The sequence below is a fragment of the Barbatula barbatula genome (genome assembly GCF_947034865.1).
Source record: "Barbatula barbatula genome assembly, chromosome: 20".
NCBI lineage: Eukaryota > Metazoa > Chordata > Actinopteri > Cypriniformes > Nemacheilidae > Barbatula > Barbatula barbatula.
The window spans coordinates 459273-482964 of NC_136783.1; the positions used below are offsets into that span (position 1 = coordinate 459273).

Below are 23692 nucleotides of genomic sequence, written 5' to 3' on the forward strand. Positions count from 1 at the left end.
TGTTTTTCCCCTCATCTCTAGGTTGAATCGGGGTCCTCATCGCTCGGCCGAACATTTTTTGAATGGGATTCCAGCAAACACAGGATGTTCTGTCAGCAATGTTAGTTAGTCTTCATTCGGTCTGTGTGATGTTAGTTTATGACAACGTTGTGATTAAGTTCCATTTTACAGAAATTTGGCAAAGGTCCCAAAAACATTGTGGGCATGTTCTGAAATAACATGTCAATTAATGTATTGACATGGTGTATTGTGCTCCAGATAACCTTGAGCCTTTATTTATTAACAAGGATTGTGCATTAGGGAAATCATAATCACAAAGTTTGTTATAGTATCTAAATCAATGTTAAACATTCGGCTGGAAATATAAAACTTAAGCTTCATTATAATACAACAATTATGAATCTGTGTTCTTAGTCCTTTAGTGCACGAGTTGGACATGTGTAGCACGCGCTTTCCCCTCTGTATTCTTTACAAATGAGCCACATGCTTGCATCATTTAAACATTAACGGTCAACTGACTGACTGACAGTAGTTTTTCTTTCTTCACATGCACATGTACTGACAGACATGACAGTAAATATGTTTTTAGTCATTATTGATGGATACATCTGATTTAAGCATTTAAATCCATCTAAAACGTTAGGGGCGTCGCTAGACCCCTTATACTGGGGGCACTTGCCCCAGTCTAAATCTGCTGTGCCCCGATAATAATTTTAAGTATAAGTTTGAACTATTTTGTAAAAAAAATTGTGTTCTGTACTTTCATAATTGCTGAGATAACTATGTGCTATTATAGGCAGAACAGTTTAATGCTGTACGGAACATTGTTTGGACGTGAAACTAGAAAATATTCATTTATTAAGATAAAATATGTGGAGGCAGACACACTCTGTCAGTTTAAATGTAGACTAAAGACGCATCTTTTTAATCTTGCATACACTACACTATCATAATATAAATACTCCGAAGGTTTAGGCTGCACTAGTTAGATCAACCGGAACCAGCGACACTTCCAATAACAACTGATGCATTTGTTGGATCAAACAGTGCAGAACAGTACTCTACTCTCAGCCAGTCTTGTCTCATTGTTCCAAGGTTACCAGAGCGGGCAGGACGCAGTTTATGCCCAGACCTGACAAAAGCTGAGATGATAGAGCTGGATAAAGAACTATGCGGCGATTTGACAGGTCTTCACTTCAAAATTTCAACTGCTATTGGATTATTAATGATAATCTTATTTTGCCTTGTTGTGCAAGCACTGTCGAGCTTGTGCAGAGGCTGCAGTTTTTGCCAGAGGGGAACTGGAATCCCCTGGTTAGGCCTGGTTTCCCGCTGAGGTTTTTTTCTCCTCCGATGGAGTTTTGGGTTCCTCGCCACCGTTTGCATACTGTTTTGCACTGTTTGCCTGGCCGGTGGGCTGCCAGAATTTCATAGTTTCATTTAATTAACACTCCATATCGGAATTTATAGTCTGTTTAATATTTGACACACTTTCTCCCACAGCCCTTGCATCACAGGAAGGGGTGGAGGCACCGGTCTACTCATCCCCAAAGACTGGAAATTCAATCAGCTAACACCCATGTGTGACAACAGCTCCTTCGAGTTTCATGCTGTTACTATCACCCACCCTGTTAAAAGTCATTTTGTAGTTATATATCGTCCCCCAGGTCAGCTTGGACATTTCTTGGAGGAGCTGGATGTGCTTCTTTCATCCTTCCCTGAGGATGGTACTCCTCTGGTGGTACTAGGTGACTTCAACATCCACATTTGAAAGCCACAGTCTGCTGACTTCGTCAACCTGAACGCATAATTTTTCCTCGAGCAGGTTTCCACACCAGCAACCCACAAGTCTGGAAACCATCTAGATCTGATCTTCACAAGGTACTGCTCCACTCATCACTCTCAGGTCACCCCGCTGCATACGTCTGATCACTTCTTCGTCACCCTCGACCTCACTGCTCCGGATATCGCAGATGTCTTACCGATGGTCACCTTCCGGCGCAACCTGCGGTCTCTCCCTCCCTCCTGTTTTTCCTCTGCTGTCTTCTCTGCACTCCCCCCCTCTGATGAGCTCTCTCTTTTGAATACAGACAATGCCACAGCCACTCTGTGTTCCACACTTTCATCCTGCTTGGACAACCTATGCCCTCTTGCATCTGGACCAGCCCGTGCATCCCCGTCGGCTCCCTGGTTATCGGATGTACTGCGTGAGCATCGCGCCAGCCTCCAGTCAGCTGAGAGAAAATGGCGCAAGTCAAAAGACCCTGCAGACCTCTCTCTCTCTACCAATCTCTTCTCTCTTCTTTCTCTGTAGATGTCACCTCTGCAAAAACCGATTACTACCACTCGAGGATCTGCAACTCTCCGGACTCTCGAACGCTCTTCAAAACCTTCTCTGCTCTCCTCTGTCCGCCTGCTCCCGCACCTTCATCGGAGTTAACAGCTTCTGATTTTGCATCGTTCTTCGTAAAGAAAATTACTGCCATCAGCAGCCAGTTCTCTACGCCACCACCTGTCGAACCCGCCCACATCCCTGACACGTGTGTGTTCCCCGCCGTTGTGTCGAGACTGACGGAATGGGGTTTGACTTGAGAACCTACCATCTCTGATTATACTTTGAAATGGCCAATGAACTTGGCGAATAGGTATATATACACACGGGTATAAATGGAAAGATGGCGTCCCATTCATTCACCAAAGTTGCAGCACCGTGTCACAATACCAGTGGAACAACACTGACGAGCTTTGGACACAGAGAGCGGTGGAGTCCACAGAGGGTAGGTCACAGATTCCTGACTGGGGGACCAAGAGTGAGAGAGTGTCAGACGGGACTACCAAAGGAGGAGAGTCACTACGTGTTGAGCACTAGCTCAGATACACATGTTCACCTCATGGGGGGATACTCACTCGCTCCACCCGGCTTATACCCCCGAAGTGCTTAATGATGGATGGAATACCTATACTTCATCTAGTGGAAGAAATAGGGAGGCTGGAGCAGCGCGCTTACTTGCCTAAAGAGGGGAGAAGGCGCTTCACAGGCATACGCCCAACCAACTGTTGGTCTACCTGGAGGGCGGCTGGCAGTGAGTTGATGGCCTCCATGAGATCTCCGTCCGCAGTGGGCCACCTGGGGAGGGGACACCCGGGCCTGAGGTACAGAGCATAATCACGCTGAGGCTGCGCGACACCGCCACTCCGAGGGAGCAAGCGCAGTCTCGGGGTACCCCCGGCCTGTGAGGGGCGATGGGGTATGTAGCGAGGTAGGTGGGACGAGAGCCGGTGCATGAGTGTTAACGAGCGTTATTTATGTTTGATTTTTATTAATTAAAAGTTATTTTATGTTCGCCGGTTCCCGTCTCCTTCCTTCCCTTTTATGGAACTTTGTTACAGTGACTAAACTAAACTAAATAACAATTTAATCAAAAGCCTATGACTGAAAATAAATCAAAATTAACACTGCAGCCTGCATGATCATAAAAATAGTGACTATTAAACCACCCGGATGTTGTGTGCTTTTCTATCAGAAACATGACGACCACACATGCTCGTCATGTTTCTGTGGCCTCACCTGTTGCCGGTAGAGGAGCTAATTTCATATGGGATGTCATTTTTAGGAAGTATGAACTGGATAATAGGTTTGTATTTCCTGAACGAATGCAGTTGTCATTGTATAAACATGAAGCATGAGTTTTTCATAACCTCAGAGTAGAGCGTGTTTGAAGGGCTGGGGCTCAGTACAGGACTTAGTTGGTTGTAGCGTTTATGTCCAGCATGATGATGGTCGTGATGTCTGGTTCTCCGTAAAGTGTGTGTGATAGCCAGAGCGACGGGCCGCAGCTTATCTAGAATGTTTTCCTGGTGGAATGACAACAGAAATGTGGCAAAACAACTAACACAGTATTAAACCAGACATTGACCTTTATCTCTGCCCATCTTACCTTCACAGCGAAAGTAACCGTCTGACAATCAGGATGTTTTTGTCCATGGAGCTCAACTTCCACAGAGTGGACATACTCCGGTTCTGAGACACTGCGCTCCAAGAAGTGAACTCTGTGAGGCAGACTCAGTTTTCTACGATCTACGTCTGCCTCAAAATGTACACCGAGTGCTGATGTGGAAATTGATACAGAAACATTTATATGCACATGTGTGGTGTGTGTGGGATGGATATTGTTGTTGTATATACTGTATATGGTCTCTCTTACTGATGTGTGGTGAAAAGGAGTCTGGATAAGCAGTGTATGTGTAGCAGGCTTTCACTTCCACACTATAAGAAGACAAAACAGACAGATTTCAGAAATACTGTCATGACCTTCATGCACACACCAATAGTAAAAACTGTATAAATAAATGTTAACTAACCAAACGCCATGATTCCCTGGGCAGTTGTGCTGCGTAAGGTCAATATACTGAGGCTCGATTGAAATCTCTCGAATCACATGGACCACTGGACGTGACCTGATGGATAAAAAAATCCCTTCGGAAGGTTAATATTCCTGTATAATATGACCTAGTAACATGATCAAGTGTGTGTTTCAGTCAATTTACTTGTAAAGCACAACTTGATCACTGAGGGAGCCGACAGCCAGATCCGGATAGAAATTTCCATCAATATCCAAGCCTCCTGATATAGAGTAGCCCAATCGCTTCACTCCTGCATTCAGCCCATCTAGAACCTTAAAATGATGATGAAGACATGACTTATTATAAATCCAAATGCTGGTATATAATATACTGCATATACAGTGCCCTCCACTATTATTGCAACCCTTGGTAAATATGAGCAAAGAAGGATGTAAAAATACATCTGCATTGTTTCAGCTTTTGATCTTTTATTTAAAAAATCTACAATATTTCTAAATTTCATTTAAGTAAAACAATTTGAAGTGGGGGAATATCAAATTATGAAAAATTATAATCTAATACACCCTGATCACAATTATTGGCACCCTTGTATTCAAAACTTTATACAACCTCCGTTTGCATGAAAATCAGCTCTGAGGTGGTCCTGAAAATCAGGTATTTTCTTTTATGTCTGACGAGGTTTGAGAATACATTGAGAGTCATCCAAGTCCATTCCTTCCTACAGAATCTCTTAAGATCCTTCAAATGTTGGTGCTCTCTTATCTTCAGTTCATCCCGCTCATGTTCTATAGTGTTCAGAGACATATTTTGAAGTTGAACCAATGTGCTGTTGGAAGATCTAACCACAAGACATTACAATATTTCTAGCAGAGCAAGTCAGAGCAGGTTCAGTTTTCCTTTATTTTTATTAAATGCTTTCTGACCCCAAAATTAAACTGATTACTGCAATTTTCCATCTGTGATCTCTGAAGAGTCTTAAGTCTAAACAAGAGTCTAAACAAACAAAATAAATCATCAATGCCCAAAAGTTCTATAATAATCAATACATTATTTGTCAATTAATAAAATGCTAATTCTGCTCCAATTCTTGCTGTTATTAGGCCTTTGAATGTTACTTCAGGGTCCACACAATTGTCATCTCTTAATTTCCTTTTTTCTTGATAACCACATTGCTAACTTTGATTCGCCCAATATAAAATGTAGTAAAGAAATATTTTTCCTCCTCCGGCATATTTTGGACAACATATAAAAATTACAGTACTTACAGCAATTTTCCATTGGAGATCTACAGTGCGTTTCTCTATTGGAATTTTAAGGACCTCCAACAACCTTTGGGGAAGAGTCTATCCCAAAAATATCAATCCATTTTGATTCTTGTTTCATCTTAAGTAAAATATAATGTGACACTTTCAAACTGCTTCTTCCAAGTTTGTCAATTGTGGGATGCTAAAATGTTAAATGGAGCCATCCTCTGGTCGATCTTCAAAAGTTGTAGAAATCCTTGATTCTAGAAACCCCTGATGCTTTCCATTCTCCAATGATAACATCTCGGTTACGTATGTAACCTCGATTCTGACAGAATGGGGTTTGACTTGAGAACCAATCATCTCCGATTCTACTTTGAAAAGGCCAATGAATCGGGCGTGCCCATTCATTCACCTTTTTGGGCTGAGGAACTTGAGAGGCACTCTCATTCGCTGCAGCGGGCCGGCACAGCGCTCGTGGCATGATGGACACAATGTCTCGTTCCCTTCCTCAGGGAACCGAGACTGACATAATGGTGTCCCTTTCGAAAATGCCACAGTGCTGCGCCGCGTCACGATTTCCAGCGGAATGACACTGACCGGCCTAGGCAAGTCACAAATGAGCGTCTTCGCGAATCGTTACCATCCAGTGATGTAGTAAGACATAAATTTGTGTGACCATGATGAGAGGTTCTTACTATCGGCCGTACAGGCGGTGGCCTTGCTACTCTAGAGGCGAGTAGGCCGCCTGACACCGTAAGGAGCACGGGGAAGCACTACCACCTCCCCTGAGGGGGGGAACGCTACAGAGACCACATCTGCTGAAGGGAGATCAATGTGGAATACCCACACGGTCTCACCAGTTGAGAGAACTCATGGGAGTAGTACTGCAGGGCCCAACCCAGGGTTGCACAGAAGCGGTGGAGACCAGAGAGGAGAGGTCACAGGTTCGCTGACCCTCCTGAAGGAGCGCAGACAGAAGCATCTTCATCATTAGAGAAAGATCGGGTTCTCCAGGAGCTCAAAAGGGGCCTTACACAGTCCCACTAGGACCATGTTAAGTTCCTAGGAGGGTACGGATAGCGACAGGGGGGGAATTAGCCCCCGCGCGCCCCTTAGGAATCTGCTGATCGGGTCATGCTGCCCAGCACGACACAGATCTGGGCACAATGTGCTACAGGAAAGCGCAGCAGGGCGAGAAGAGGCACACCTCTACCCTAGCTCCGCACAAAGCACAGCAGATGCGAGAAGAGGCGCTCCTCTACCCTAGCTCCGCACAGTACCTGTGTGGCGAGGCTCACTAGGGGGGAAGATGTACTCCCGCTTGTCGCGCAGTCAGCTGTACGCAAAGGCATCCGTACCGAAGAATTTGATAAGGGTTTTGTCAGGACAGCTAAATGCTCTATCAACTGAACCTCGGCTCTGTCAAATAAAGAAAAATCTACATCTATTTTTTTGTGAAAGTGTGGGAAAAAGGCCTATTAAAGTTTGTGCATATGTACATGATATTTCAGTTTTTATTAATAATGAAAATGATGTTAAACTGTTGAAAGAAAGACTAAATGTTTATGAAAACGCTTCATCTGCAAGGGTCAATTGGAGCAAAGGTGAGGGTTTTATTATTCGTCATTGGCAAGAGAGACCTTCTCCAGTACTCCCAGGTAAAGTAAAATGGGGAAAAGAGGGATTTAAATGGTTATGGTGGAAAAAGTGTCCGAAGATTTTTTGGATTAACTTAATTGTCATATGGGGGAGAGTTTTGGCCCAAATTTAAATTTACTGAAAGATTCGGAATTCAGAGGAAATTGTTATTGATTTTCTTTGTCTGGATACCATTGGAAAAAGGCAGCTGTGCTTTATTTGTCAGTCAATGAAGGAGGACATGGACTGTAAGACATTCAAAGTCAAATTATGACCTTCAGATTTCAAGTAGCACAAAGATTGCTGTATTTTAGAGAAACTATGTGCACTGATACAGTTTGTGCTTTATTGCATAAAGTGGACATTTTTAAATATGATAAGCAGCTGTTTTTAATGACCAGTTGATGCTGTGCTGCCTGGCCCTCGTCATGCAGCAGTCAGCGTTCGCCCTGAAACACTCAGAGGCTCCTGGGGCATATGGCGTCCTTGTCGGCAGTCATGCCGCTCAGGTTGATGCATATGAGATCGCTTTAGCATTGGCTTCAGAGTCGGGTTCCCTGGTGAGCATGGCACACTGGCACAGGGCGTGTTCCCATCACGTCTATCTGCCGGCGCACCCTAGCCCCTCGGACAGACATTTCCCACATCCGGCTGTCCGAGTCCCGTTAGAGCAGATGGGAGGCGTGCCATAAATGTTAATGTAAAGGAAACATTTCTTTCCCACCTCCTTTTCCATTCTACCTAATCTATCATATCACGATGTGTTTCTTGTAAAAAAGTGATATTCATATTTTTAGCTTGAATATATTCAGATAGAACAGCTCTTTTATTTATCCCTCCCTCCATTTATGTTCATATATCCTAATTTTAAACTCTCCATTAAAAGAAGAAAAGATAAAGGTAAAATATAGGATAACACACCCTTTGTTACATTAAATGCTTTCCTGTAGCTCAGTGGTAAGAGCATTGGGTTAAAAACGCAAGGTTGTGTGTTGGATCCCAGGGGATTGCAGATACCTATGTAAAATGTATAGGATAATGTAATGTAAGTAGCTTTGGAAAAAAGTGTCTGCTAAATGTAAATGTAAATTGTCATACGTATTTTATTCACACCTTTCCCTCTCCTTAATTTTGTCATAATTTTCTTTGGTCTAAACCTTTTCCCTCTACTGAGTTCATCGAAACCTACGGACCTTTGTATTTTATCAGCTGAGGTAATACATTTATCGATATCAAGAAAAATATTTTTTACCTCAAAAGTCTTGAAAGTAATTTATTTCTGTTACAGTGTACAACTGATCTAACAGATTATCATCATAATCCTCCTCATCATCATCACCACCACCTCCTTCCTTTACACCATATGCAGTTTTTACTGTGAAGCGGGAAGGTGATTCTCCATTCCTTTACTCTTATCAACAATCTCAGGAGCACATGTAGCTTTATGGGCGTCAACTTCCATGCACTTCTCACTAGCATTCTCAACACACAGCCTAACTGATTACATTTCCACTTTCTTCCGCGTCTCTTTTATCAACAGCTTGCGCTTCCACGATTGGCAAAAAAATCCAGGTTCCGTTGGTGTGTCTGTTTCTTTCAACCTGGTTTTTGTGTTTACACGCATATTTCTTATGACCAATATCTCAAAATATTTCAGACTGCCAGTATTTGCGTAAATCATATACGACTTTCCTTCATGGTCTATGTGAAAATTAATGTCCAAAGAGAGCGCATCTAGAAAAATAAACACCTGGCATCTAAATGAAAGCACATGCTTCAGCGCTTGACTCTTACAATCTAGCAGAATCATTTTTATTCTCGTTCAATTTCACCATTTAGAATGAACGGTGGTACAACTCTTGTTGAAAGCGAAACCCACCTTGCAACCCCCACAAGAGAGCGAGAGAGAGAGAAAAGAAAGAGAGATATATTGCCTGAGAGGGTTTGGTATCTATGCCAGATGGAGAGCCGCGGTAAATAAACACTTTCCCATCTCCATCAAACGGTGCGCCAACAGCAAAATCTGTTGAAAAAAATATGTAAAAAAGTATGTTTGATATAGTCTTACCAAATCTAACATTCGTACAAAATCACAAATCAATTTCTCAGCTTTCAAAGCAGAAGATTCTTCAATTTGAGCTACTTTTTAGGAGATTTGTTACCATTAACTACACTCTCTCAACTACAAGGACAGGAACGTGTGCCTATTATTCTTACCGTTATAACCATCCTGGTCCAAATCTCCTGCACTGCTGATGGTCATGCCAAACATAGAGTCGTAGGTTCCGTTGAGTCGGATCGGTCGTGCTTTCTCCCAGTGACTCGCTGGATTCAGGAATACATATACCGCACCGCCAATCTCTGCCTTGCGATCAAAGAAATTTGGAGCTCCCACTACAAGATCTGTCCAGCTGTAAGTTGACACAATCCATTCAGATTCAGATATTATGAACATCCCATTCAGTGCATTACACAGCAGCTGTCTTACCCATCTCTATTTAGATCAGCTACAGCCACAGAATAACCAAAGGAGGAGGCCAGCTCCTCACCCCACAGGATAAACTCTGGCATCAGTCTGTAGACGTTGTCTTTCCTGAGCAGAAGCACAGCTCCGGTGTGATTGGCTCGTGGAGCTCCGGCAACAAATGTCAGCTCAGATTGACTCATCACACCTTTAGCTGAGTCCACAGAGAAACCTGTCAAGATAAGTAAATCTGTTCAAAAATCTGTATTATGATGTATGTTGCAGTGGAGATAACCTTGCCACCTGTGCCAGATGTCCCTGCCCAAGATTGTGTCAATGTAACGAGACTGGGGGTTTTCTCATGGGAACCCGAAGTACCAATGGTCATTTCAGAAAACTGCTAAGTACAGTTTGCATGCCTTTATCCAGCCCAGACATCCGACCCATTAGGTTGAGAAGTAATGCTACATGGTACCCGTTTCTCAGCCTTTCTCTTTCTAAATAGGTTCCTCTCCAGCTGTCACTTGCCTGTGTCCCCTCTGCCATACTTCCTGACACTATTCACCTCTAGTGTCACTACATCGACACAACATAAAGTGACTGAGTGACAGATAGGGAATGTTTCTGTTAGTAACGTAACCCATTTTTCATTGATGAGGGGAACTAGTTGTGTCCCTCCTTCCACAGCACTGAACTGACAGCTGATATGGAGTAATCAAGACCATTTGGTTATCTTAAATTAACTTGATTATATGCAATAACTGCAAAGGACTCATTTGATGTCTGACGCCCCATTTACATCGCCAGCGACTGCCAGAGCAACATGGTCTCATTCATTTCAGTGGTACCTTGGCGATATCCGGCAAACAAGCAAAAGTGACTGTTAGTAACAGGAAGTGGGCGTGTCTTATGCTGCAACAAAGTTTTATGCAAACGATGAGCGACCAATTGGAGTAATGCAGTGGAGCCTCCACCATCCGTCTCTGGTCTTTTTGCAACTGTTCCTAGAGCAACTAAAGGAATGCTTTCAAACCACATCAAAGCAAGAGACTTGCGACAGAGTGAGCTTAAATCAAAGAGAATGTTTAAACTTTTCTTCATTTGCAGTAGTGCAAAATGAGTAACCAAAGCGAGTAACTGACAAACACATGAATACACAACCGGAGCAGTGGGCAGCCATTTTTGCTGCAGCGCCCAGGGAGCAGTTAGGGGTTATTGTCTTGCTCAAGGGTCTCACCTCAGTCGTGCTATTGAAGGTGTTAGAGAGCGCTGGTCATTCATTCCCCCCACCTACCATCTCTGCTGGTACTAAGACTTAAACCTGCAACCTTTGGGTTACAACTCCATAAGGCCACGACTGCCCCAGTTAAAAAAAGTTATCATTTACGTTTGTATTCTGCAGGGTACATTTGTATACGGTTTAAAATAAAATAAAGTTCTTAAAAGAATGAGCGATGGGGTTTCTTTTAAATGCAACTATACTTTTCTCCCAGAATAAACTTGACTCATTTTATACTATCACCACTTCATCTCCCGGCAGCTGTTCTAAATCTGCAGATCTGATAAATTATACTATCAGGGGAGTATGAAGTTTATTACATTTATTAAATAAAGAATTACAAACCCAAGTAGCTGTTCTGAGCCACATCATCAAAAGAGCTTTTGGACGGTTCCAGAGTTTTGTAGACAAGAGCATCCTCAATCGGACTGGCCATAAACAACAGCCCTGAATGGCAATATACAAAATCACAGAGAAAGCGGATCAACAGAGAAATTCTTCCAGGTGAAAAAACATATACAGTTGGACAAATCAAATACTCGTCACTGGTTGCCAAGATGGCACATTACTATCAAGTTTATACTATCAGGCAAATGCGATCCGAGAAATTGATTATATTTTGTAGGGTTAATAATATAATTACATTTGCTTACATTTATTGTAGATTTTGTAGACTTACATATATATTGTTAATTTCTTTGAAAGATGACTTTTAATCTTTTATATCTCATTTATTTTAATTTACGATTCCGTTGAAAACGGTAAAACACAAAACATGTTTTGTTCCATCCATTATTGATTACCTTTCCAGTTGTACGTCCCTGGAGCTCCAAACAGAATGAAGTTGTTGTCGGGTGTGAAACTGACAGAAAGACCCTGTTGACAGAATCCAAACTGTTCATGTCCCTGTGAACGACCCTCACAGAACTTCCACTCTCCTCCATCCAGATCATCTCTCTCAGTCAAATCCTCACTCAGAACATAACAGCGTCCGATGGGGTCACGTGTCTCAAACGTCTGATTGACGTGTCGTCTGAGCTCATAGAGGTGAGCACAAGTCTGGATGATGACATCAGAACACACACACAAGTCATGCTCACATTCCGTAAGTACACATTTGTAAAGAAATTAAATCCAATGCCATAATCTTCTAAATGTTTACAACAAAAATGACATCCAATAAGTTCATAGTGAAGTAAACAGACACATGTCTGTCACAACCAAAATATTAAAGAGTGTCAATAGAAAGAGATTATATTATATAATGTGTTCTAAAAGACTCTATATACTGAACCCCATAACAGATCTTTATACAAACCATGGAAAAATATTATTGTTTATTTAAATGGGTGGCAACTGTGACCGAGGAACGTTCAATACAGCATGACTCAATGAATCGAATGACCACTCTTCAAATTTCATACCACAAAGTTCAGATTTTAGAAGTTCTAAGCAAAAACATCAATTTTTCTCTTTGGACCAGTAGACGGCGCTGTGTAAAAACGTTGTTTTATGTCAATACACAAAAGTTGCTGAAGATACAGCCTCAAAACCTGTTTGCTGTCGAATTTGTTGACGGACTATAGAAGAACCATTTAATAATTGCAAATGTTTCTGTGAGTAGATGCTGCATACCACATATCATGCAAATTGAAAAAAAGTTTATTCAACAATAACGTTATAATTTATGATGTAAAATTACATGTTCAAATTGTTATCCAGTCCTTGATTCTGATTGGCCAAACAACGGCCCTTAGCTGTAATCAAATGCACTGTAACTCACTGCTTCTTGGGGCTTAATGAATTTTAACACTTATAGGGGCTCCCTAATGAGTTAAGGGGGTCCTGGATACCCCCAAAATTTAGAGTTACAGTTCAGTATTCATATGAATCTATTGACATACAGAAAATAAAGACACTTACCACCACCTTTCCACCAACCCCCTGGCTTTTAACAGTGACACCCAACCACTGGTTGTGTTTGCTCTCTCGCTCCAGACTCACTTAAAAAAAGGAAATCTGTTATTATGTTGGGTCCTGCGTGCAGATGGTTGCAGAAAGGAAAGTTGTCTCATCATTAGCTCTTTTATTATTGTTGTTTGTTTAGGAGTGTCTAGATTTGCATTGTATAAACCTACCTCTATGATATTTTTAGTTTGTGTTCATCTGAATGTGAGTAAATCATCATTAATTCCTTCCAGACAGAAAACCAGAATCTCACCGTTTTCATCAATGTCCACTCGTTCACACTGCTCAGGTGTAACAGGACAGCGATACAGGGCACCAGGACGACTGCCCTCCAAAGTTCCTCTACCTCTCGCCTGGGGCGCTCCCACTAATATCCTGAAGAGAAACACACACAGAGACACAAGGTTCAGTGTCACCACAGTATCCTCAAAACATTTAGAGCTTACTTTCTTTATTAGTTCTTTCTAAACATGAAACCTGATATTAAAGGTTAATAAAACACTGGATGCATCATCACATCTTATTTGGTTATTGCTGTGTCTCATGATTAAACCACGTCATTAAACTTCAGCATCTCTTTGATTTCATTGTAATGAACAAGACCGATCAATTATTTCGTGTGAAGATCCATAAAGCTTCAAAATCAACAACCAATATCGAATGCAATTACATCAATTCATAACAGAAATCATAAACATCTTTGGTGGCCACTGAATGGAAAGGAAAACTTAGTTCAACCAAAAACAACACTTCTGTATGTGAGTCTTTCATTGGTGGAACACAACAGAACATATTTTGAGAAATGTCTCAGTGGTTTTGTTTTCATATGATGGAAATCGATGGGGTTCAGTGTAGTTTGGATATTTATATTCATTAAAATATCTTAGTTTTTGTGTTCTGAAGAAGAATGTTTTTTTTGGGGGGGGTGTTTATATTACTTTAAGATGTTTTGAAGACAGAGTGTGATGGAGCCAGTCATGCTCTTGGTTTTGTATTATGGCGCCCGGACACGGCTCAAGCGCTGGAAAAACTCTGGAAAATCATTAGCATGAGAAAGACTCGATGTGAGCAGCATCTACATGAGGAACAATGAGCGTGTCCTCCCTCTGCTCCTTCACTTCAATACTTCATTCAGCTACACATTTACTGCATATGTGTTCAGTAAAACACACACACACACACACACACAGGATTGTGTGATTTTGTCTGCAGCTACAGTCATTTTTCTGGCTCCGTCGTTGTATTTTTATTTACATCAGCACAAGTTTTAATCCAGAACAACTGAAAAATGATTGAGCCTTAAGGGCAACAATAAGCACCGTACACAAAGCTATGTTTACATATGGCAATAGTGCTGACGCTAGAATGAAAGACTGGGGAGTCATAGCTTAACTTACAGTTATCAGCGGATGACTAAGTCAATCTTAAAGGACAACTCTCAACGTTTGTAAAGCTACTTTCAACTCTTCCCATTTGTGCGTAGGTTCATAGTTCCACAGTGTTGAACAAAGTAGTATAAACTAAAAAGTTGCTATGACCTGATGGCAGCATCACTTAGATAAACAAGCAATACTGTAAGGCCTTTTCATCTTTACTTTTTTTATCTCATTCACGTAATTATTTTAGTTCAAGAGGTTATAGTAATGCTGGAATGCTGGAGTGTAAGGATAATTATGAACTCATACACTGCAAAGCAAATCTACCTAAGGGTACAAATGAACCAACCCAAACAATCCTTGGGCCTTGCTCAAGGGCACCTCAGCCGTTCCCTGTCACCATCAACCTGCAACCTTTGGGTTACACATCCGACTCTCTTAACCATAAGACCACGACTGCCCCCATATGTCATCCTTACGCAGGGGCCCGAGCAAGCAAGAACCTAACCAGCCTAAGAATAAAGAATGATGTGTTGTACAGTGAATGATGTTCAGTTTTAGATGCAGCAGGTCTGATTATAGTATACATAGAGTAAAAGCAGCACATGACTTCATAATACAACATCAATCTCTTCACACAAACATCAGGAGGATGTGACCTCACAGCGTTTCAGTTGTAGTTTAATGTTTCAATGCTTTCTGAGTAAAAGACTGTGGAATGAAAACCTTTATCAAACACAACACTTGAGGCTTTAAACTTTGTAATCTGACACATCTTCAGAAAGCCGGAGAAACCCATGAGTCATGAGATTCATCACAACTACTGTAGTTTTCCCTTAAGACCTACAGATGTCAGGACTAATGCGAACTCTGCTGGTTAACTTCTGTAATCTTTATACTTCACGTTGACTATTAGAATACTGTTGGCTGTTTGTGTTATTACTCTGAATGAATTTGTGTTCATTCAATGTAAATGTAAAAGAATGTGTGACAGTATCGGCGTCACATCTCTTCTCTGGGTTTGAACCACAAGCTGTCTGGCACTAAACTCTCTTTGAACAGTGCGTTGCTAAAAAGGCATCTTGAAACCGTATAGCTCGCTGACACACACACAGCTGATTTTAGATGTTGTGGACAGACGGGCACCAGTGTAAGTGAGTGAAGTACACCAGTCCATTTACAGCTCTGATAGACACTGGGACCCACACACAAAAAGACACTGATTTACATGAAACAGAACAATTGTTTTACTCAAGTGTTATTTATGTACAGTGATAGGAATATGCTATGTATGAATTACTGGACCACCCTAAAGAATATTTCACCCCAAAAATATGAGTTTCTTTCTTCTGTAGAACACAACAGATGATATTATGAAGAATGATGATCATCAAATAATATTGAACCCCATTGACTTCCATTGTGTGAACACAAAACCATGGAGACATTTCTCAAAATGTCTTCTGTTGTGTTCCACTGAAGAAAGACTCACAGACACATTTACAAGCACATGAGAGAGAATGAATAATGACTTTTGGCCAGTTATAGATAAGCATTATTCATTCAAGTGTAACCTATACTGTGTAAGTGCTGTCCATATTACAAACCTTTATGGTACTGACCGACTGTCTTAAATCAGCTGTTTCGCACATGAACCAATACATCATTTCACATCAATACACGCATAGATTCAGTGGAAATGGTTCACTTCATTTAGAATAAAAACAGCCTGTTGTGGTGTGTGCTTACATTATTTGTGCATGTTTGTTGTGACTCACCAGCTGTGAGGTTCAGGTGTAAGCTGCTGGTGTAAAGCCAATGAAAACCCAAAGAAACTTTCCCGTTCTCCGTCTTTGATGAGGATGGACGTGGTGTCCAGATTAAACGCTGAGATGTGACACAAGAGAGACAGCAGGATCAGGACGAGTGCAGACGCACGCCGCTGGTATGTGTGCCACAGAGACATGTCAAACACAACACACACACGTGGATCATCTACACATAACGGTGCTGCTGGTAATGATCAGGATTTATTCTGTGTATCCGCTCTGTTTGCTGACGCTCCCGTCCTGAGAGTGTGTGTCGAGAATGACTGCACAAGTGCACGGCCACCCACACACACACACACACACGATGAGCCATGAATAGAGCACACACCCCCACCTCAGCTGACATCATCACTCAACGATCTATGCCACATTGATCAGTGTAACTGGAAATCAGACTAAACATAGACAAACAAACCTCACATCTATAAGTTTCAAACCTTTATTTCTGTCTTGAGTTATATTCTTCATAATCATCAACATCAAAGAAATAATTCATCCAAAGATGAAAGGATTTGTTCTTTTTAACTCTTTCTTTAATGAAACACAAAGATGGAGGAGAGAATGTTTCTACAGTATAACTCGCAGTAGGAAACGTTCTTCTGAAGTCATATGATAGTTTTGTGTGTGAAACAGGACAAATGAAATAGAGTGAGGAGCGTAATAAACATGCTTTGGTGTCGTCATTGTTGTGATATTTTGGCCACAGCTGGTTTTTATGGTATCTCTTCTCTTCCTCTCTGGCCTTCTGCATCTGTCAGTCAACATCTTAACACTTTATTTTTAGACTTTCAACACAAAAATAACATGCATTTGTTTACTAGCGAGATGAACAGATGATCATTATTGTCCATTCAATCAGTGTGTAATAGTAAAGACTTACTGTAGGCTTTACAGCGTTATAATAAGTTATTATACTTTGACTAATATTTCACCTTTTGTGAAAAGAAATATTTAGTTTCAGTATAAATGTAATAAATTAAATACGTTTTTATCTCTTGAAAACTACCGATTTAACAGTCTAGAACAGGAGTTCTCTAAGTTTTGGGGACGAGGAACCCTTAAATGTGAGACAATCTTTCAAGGTCCCCTCAAAATTAAAAGAGTTATTAAGCATATGTTTACCACAGTTTGCACTCTTATTAAAGTACGTGTTTTGTTTTTGAATAATTTTAATATCACTTACGTGCTTTCAAAATTATTTCTTAAAACAAATGTTCTTTAAGTAATTTAAGTGTTCTAATAAAACAACAGAATTTTATTCATGAATTTTATTCATTATTTATTTAATTTTATAGAAAATTTGGCTATTACCTCCCTCAACTAAGAGATTGTCTAAGGGAGAACTAAGGGATATGTCGGCATTAACTCTCCACCCGATGGTGTGTCGCACAGCGAGGCAAAGTCAACAGAGCTGTCAGCCTTCACAGGCCTTCACTTGGGCGAAGCGACCACACTGCCAGTCACCGAACCCCCCCCCCACGGGACGTTGAACCAGATTTGTCCCCTAGTTCATGGAGTCTGGAAGCCTGGCTAGCGCTTCAAAGCCCTTCACGTTGGAAAGGGAGGGCAATCCATCTCAGCTCTGCGGTCAGGCCGAGGTCGCCACCCTTCTGGCGAAGGATGCAATCGAACCCGTCCCTCACGCAGAGATGTCCCCAAGAAAGGTGGGGGGCTGCTCCCCATTCTCGACCGCCGCTCCCTGAACAAGCACTGTTGATGCAGAATAGCATCCTGATGTCCATATGATTTTCGACTTTCATGTGTCAATCCTCCTTCGACAACGGCCGTTTCAGTGGTTTGCATTCGAGGGCTGGGCAAGTCAATCTCTCGGAGTTCCCTGGAGAGCTTGGCACACCGGCCGGCACAAGACGTATTTCCATCATGTCTCAGTGCCATCACACCCTAACCCCTTGGTCAGATTTGACCTTCCTCTGAGATATGGACTTTATACAGACAAGGGTCCCTCTCGGGCAGTGCTCGAGGCGAGTTATGGTAACGTAACGGTTCCCTGCAGGGTTGGGGTGCTCTCTGCGACGGGCGCGCAGGCAGGGGCCTCTCATCTTTGCCTAATCTCTGGGACCCCTACCTGTCAACTGGATGGTTACAATTTCATGCTAGTGCTCAAGTCTGACACGCCAAGGCCAGTCAACGTCGCTTCCCTAGAGATTGTGACGCGGCACAGCACTGTGGCATTTTCAACAGGAACCCCATCTGTCGGTTCGACACAACTTCGAGAGACCGACAGAAAGGGAACGTCTCGGTTACGTATGTAACCTCTATTCCCTGATGAAGAGAACGAGACGTTGTGTCCTTCATGCCACAACACTTGCCGTCCGCTGCCGCAGTTGAGAGTGGCTCTCAGGCTCCTCAGCACAAAAGTTGCTTGTGTCAGATCGTTAAGAGTTTTTAGCGCTGTTGATTGCCCAGTCTAGTTCCTTGTCTTGTAATTACTTTGCACTTAGTTATTCCCTTATCTTGTCTAGGCTACAGAGCGGTTTGTCCACTGTGCATTGTCTACCCCTTCTGTGCCCATTAGTTCTGCCCCGGCCACCACGGCTCCCAGACCGGCTATTACTTCAGTTCTTCCGTTGAGTGGAGACTGCTCTTCTCTGTCAGCGTGCTCTTCTGTTGAGTGGATTTCTGTTGGTGGATCAGTCTTGTTTCTTGGATTGTAAATGTATTCTGTCGGGTGAACTCTTGGCTTGTGTATTTTATATTCTTCTACCGAGCATTGTGGATTAATTCCCCTCACAGGTGAGTGGACTTTTGCTTTGTGGATTGTTCACCCTACAGCCGAGCGGACATTAGCCCTGTGGGTTTTTTCCTGAGTGTATCAGTGGACTACTGCCATGTGGTATTTCCTTGCTTTCCTGTTTTTTTGTTGGACTATTTGCCTTTGCGGACTGTTTTCATTGGGGGTTATCCCTTGCCTAGTGACAGGTCAGCCACTTCTCCCCCCCGGGTCACCTTTCCCCGGCCACCAGCCCTGTCATCATGACCGAGCGCTCCAGTCTCATCCCTCCTCCAAGACTGCCCAGCGATTTCTCTGCCTCAGTGTTTTTTGTCTGTCTCTCTCTCCGCTGTGACAGTTGTATTGAGTTTTGCCTGGGTATTAAAAAAAAATCAGTTTGACTCCTGATTCCTTTATCACAATTCCACTCTCACATGCGCTCAGACTTCAATAAAACGTTGATTTCTGCATTTGGATCCTCTCCCTATTTCCCTGCCTGCCTGTTCGTAACAACTTGTGTCTTGTCCTTCATTTTGTGTTGTCGTCATAATGCCCCACCTTTGTTCTCACACGTGTCTTGTTTCATCTGATTGTTGCCCTAACTATATATATATATATATATATATATATATGTCACGAGTGAAGCTCCTGCTTCGCTCCTCGATCGCCACCAGAGAGAGACATCTCCTGAGTATTAACATTTACCCGGACTCCACTTCCCATAGACCCACATACCGGAACTAATTGCACTTGGACTGCCTACTTAAACCTCTTACTCATTCACATTCACTGTGAAGTCTTGTTTTGCCCTGGCACCAATTCTGAGCGTTATTCCTGTCTGTTTATCCCGTGTATATTTTGGAGAGTTTACTTACATTGCGATTGTTTTCTGCCTGCCCTGATCATCCGCCTGTTTTGTGACTACGAGATTGCCTTACCCTTATTTACGTGTTTGCTGGAGATTGACCCTGCCTGTACGACAACGATTGTGAAGATTAAAGTGTGCAAATGGATCCTCAGCCTTCTGGTGCTCCGTTACAATATATAGCTGTGATGATTTTGTTCATTGTTTATGTCTAGCCCTTTGGTAGTTGAAGTTATTGTTCTACCATATTTGTAACAAGGAGTTTGATTTGCCACCATAGGCCAGTCAAGCAAACATAATAGTCAAGTCAAGTCAGCTTTATTTATATAGCGCTTTTTACAATTTTCATTGTTACAAAGCAGCTGTACAAGAAAACATTGACTATAAGTAAAACATAAAAGGTTATGGAAGTCAAAACACAGGTCAAATATCAGACACACTATAAATTCCTATATGCAGTGTTAATTAAATAAGACTATCAAATTCTAGCAGCCCCCCCGGCCAGGCAAACAGTGCAAAACAGTATGCAAACGGTGGCGAGGAACCCAAAACTCCATTGGAGGAGAAAAAAAAACCTCAGAGGTAGACCAGGCCTTACCAGGGGATTCCAGTTCCCCTCTGGCAAAAACTGCAGCCTCTGCACAAGCTCGACAGTGCTTGCACAACAAGGCAAAATAAAAAACAAAGTTAGATTTAAAATTATCATTAATAATCTAATAGCGACTGAAGTTTTGTAGAGTCGCCACGTCCTTCGTCCAGCATTTGTCAGGTCCTAATACTGATCCAAAATGTCTTCACTCTGCTGAAGAATTTGAATGTCGTCCACATTTATACCTTAAGACAGTATTAAATCTAAAGTATGATTATGAAGGTGAGTGGGTCCTGACCAGGGTTGGTCCTTTAATCTGGTGGGCCGACGCACTTGGGAGCCAATCGATATAATTTTTTTATTTTTTATTTTATTGGCCAACCACCGGCCCATAAAGCAAGGACAGCGGCCCATTGATTCATTTTCCATACTGACACTGGGCTGGCCCAATCATCTCTTAACAAGCTACACCCCTCCCCCTCTGTTTCTTGTGTCAGATGCAGTCAGTGGTTCGTAGCCAGAAATCTGTGGGTTTAGGATGGAGAAACAAAAGCGCAAGGGCAAGGCGGGTGTCGAGAAGTTGCAGGCCAAAAAATAAAAATTTTAGAGGATTGATGCCTCAACATGTGCAAAAATAACCGACATGTTTAGTGCTGTAGCTTCAGTTTCCAAGCCTACAGTACCTGACAACATTTAGCAAAAAACAGGTGAACATAGCCAATGGTATATTTTTGTTTAGCTGTATATTCAATGAAGTAGATATTTTCTCATGTTTCTAATCAGTTTCCAATATCATTAATATGCAATATTTACGGTGAGTGAATAATATGAATATCATATATATTATTAGGACGTTTTGTGTGAGTAATTTGGTAGTATAGTTTGTTTTTCTTTTTTTATGGGAATTATCTCAACTATGTTGAAATAAATGTTGTTCGGTGTCATATTAAAGAGGGGTTTGTGCTCTTTAAAACAAAGTATGGTGATAATTTTACTCATTCAGTTATCATTCTCGTCCCTCTCTCCCTCTCTCCCTCTCTCCCTTTCTCTCTCTATCTCTCTCTCTCTCTCTCTCTCTCTCTCTCTCTCACTCTCAGGATGCCATCACTTTGTGTTGGCCCGAGTCCACTACCACCTTTGATCACCAGGGAGTCAGTCAAGAGAGAGTGAGTACACTGGTCCACTTCCACTGGTACACTGGTCCATGGCACTTAGTTCTCAGCTTTGTAGGGGTTTTTGGGAATGGAACAGTTGATATGTATATCTACAGGGACCGCAAGGATGGTGTACTGGTTGGTTGTGTCCGACCGATTGTGGTGGGCCGGTCTGAGCAAAAATGCCAGGGTCCTTTTTTGTCGAAGTCCAGCCCTGACCCTGACACATGCTGTCTAACGCCCATGGAGTTAAGAGTGTCTTTAAAAGCCATCCCTTAAGCATCTGTATCGTTATCTACATGGATGTTAAAGTCACCAACGACAAGGACTCTGTCTACGGCCAGTACTAGTTCTGATAAGAACCCACCAAATTCTTTAATAAAATCTGTGTGGTGCCATGCTGAAGTCATGTTATTCATTTATTAATTAGCAATCCGAATTTAACAGTTGATAATCTGTATTTTGTTCATGTTCAATTTGTTTTACGTTAATTCAATTACTTTTGAGAGGTTTACTAACTATTTTTTGTCTACTTATCCGGGGGATAGACACATTTTTTGATGTTTGGGAAAAGGCATTATCACATATTGTGCATTTTGTGTGTTCTGCAACGTGAGACGGCAAGCAGACCGTTGGTTATGCCATTCTGTCTGCTTTCTGACCTGGGCCCCAGTGAGTCAAGTTTTAGCATTAAGACCAGGAGGGGTGGAGACCATCACTTTTCAACAGGTCAGGTCTGCCCTCAAAACTCTTCCAGTTATTTATAAAAACAATATCATTCTGCAGGCACAACTCAGACAACCAGCCATTTAGATATGATAATCTGCTATGTATCTCTTCACCACGGTAAGCAGGGAGGGGGCCAGAGAATATTACAGTGTCTGACATCGTGCTTGCCAGCTCACATACCTCTTTAATATTATCTTTTGTGATCTCCGATAGACGGAGTCGAACATCATCGAACATTTGTGCCGACGTGAATAAAAATCTTACTGAATTTACGATTAGCCTTAGCCAGCACATTTAAATTTGACTTGATGTTAGGCGCTCTGGCGCCTCTATGTTAACGTTCCGAACTATAGAATCACCAATAACTAGGGCACTTTCAGCAGGTTTCTCAGTCGGTGAGTCACTGAGCGGGGCAAACCTGTTCGAGACTGTAATCGGAACCGTTGAGTAATGTTTTGACCTGCGACTATGCCGGCTCACAGTCACAAAGTTTCCCAGCTGTGGGGGATCTTCAACCGGAACAGAGCTGTGCGCACTAAAATTGCTCGCAACCAAAGTGTCTTCTATGGTCCTTACACTCTAACTATCCTCAGATAAATATTGGATGGAAGACTCTAATTCTGAGATCTTTCCTGTCAGCCTAGCTATTTCCCCTCATGTGAAGCCCTCGCCGCTGACCGAGAAGGTTAAGCTAAACATTTGACATGAGGTGCAAGTAACAATAATAAGAGGAGAAGCCATAACTCACCGGGTTTGAAAAGTAATTTCAACTTACTGTAGCGGGATGTGTATTTTAATGGTACGCCCCGTTAGATCGGGTGAATGGTTTGTTCCGGTAAGTGACTGGCTGGTCACCAATTATTTGAATTAGCATCGGGGATAAGAGCATGGCGTTTGTGCCAGTTACAGTATAGTAGTCTGGAGGAACGCGTTTGTGGATAATGCACCTGTAGCAATCGTCTAGTGGGAGTCCTGGTTGTATGTTTCCAACTGTCCAGCGGGAGTGTGGGGTTAATGGTCCATACTAAACGGCTTTCTCAGTGTGGGGGCTGAAGGTGGTCAAAGAGGCGGAGTTGTTACAACTTCCAAAGCGTGTTCTCCGCTAGTACAGACAGACTCGTACTACGCTGCTGTTTTGCCTTTAATTAATTTTCTTTCTGACTTTAGTTTGCTTGAGTTACCGTCTGGTTTTGATTTGGCCATAACCTGTATTTTTGGTTAGTTTGGGTCTCTACGGAGTTCTCCCGCTTTTGTTTGTATTTCTTTTGGTTGATTTTATTTAGGAGTTTTTGCTTATTTTGGGGGTTCCAATTAATTTATAAATGTTATTCTTCCCATGGGTCATGGCCATTGCCTAGTGAGTTACATCAGTACTGTTGGGGACGAACTAAGGGGGTTATCATTTGGTTTATATCTCTTGTTCTTTGATTTGCTGTGGTCTGGGTTGCCGTGACGATC

The 23692-nt window shown here is 42.1% G+C and overlaps 1 protein-coding gene across 1 annotated transcript in view; it reads right to left on the reverse strand.

Annotated features, from left to right (window-relative positions):
• itga7 (integrin, alpha 7) overlaps nucleotides 1-16457 on the reverse strand; it is a 64105-nt gene extending 47648 nt beyond the window's left edge. The window contains exons 1-13 of the mRNA XM_079483364.1: nucleotides 16116-16457; nucleotides 13215-13336; nucleotides 12917-12996; nucleotides 11797-12052; nucleotides 11339-11440; nucleotides 9739-9946; nucleotides 9468-9661; nucleotides 9185-9273; nucleotides 4549-4676; nucleotides 4363-4458; nucleotides 4206-4267; nucleotides 3939-4108; nucleotides 3700-3855 (exon numbers count right to left, since the gene is read on the reverse strand). Of these exons, the coding sequence (XP_079339490.1) occupies nucleotides 3700-3855; nucleotides 3939-4108; nucleotides 4206-4267; nucleotides 4363-4458; nucleotides 4549-4676; nucleotides 9185-9273; nucleotides 9468-9661; nucleotides 9739-9946; nucleotides 11339-11440; nucleotides 11797-12052; nucleotides 12917-12996; nucleotides 13215-13336; nucleotides 16116-16303 (1851 nt within the window). The 5' untranslated portion in view covers nucleotides 16304-16457. The remainder of the gene's footprint in view (nucleotides 1-3699; nucleotides 3856-3938; nucleotides 4109-4205; nucleotides 4268-4362; nucleotides 4459-4548; nucleotides 4677-9184; nucleotides 9274-9467; nucleotides 9662-9738; nucleotides 9947-11338; nucleotides 11441-11796; nucleotides 12053-12916; nucleotides 12997-13214; nucleotides 13337-16115) is intronic.
• Between the last annotated feature and the right edge of the window lie 7235 nt (nucleotides 16458-23692).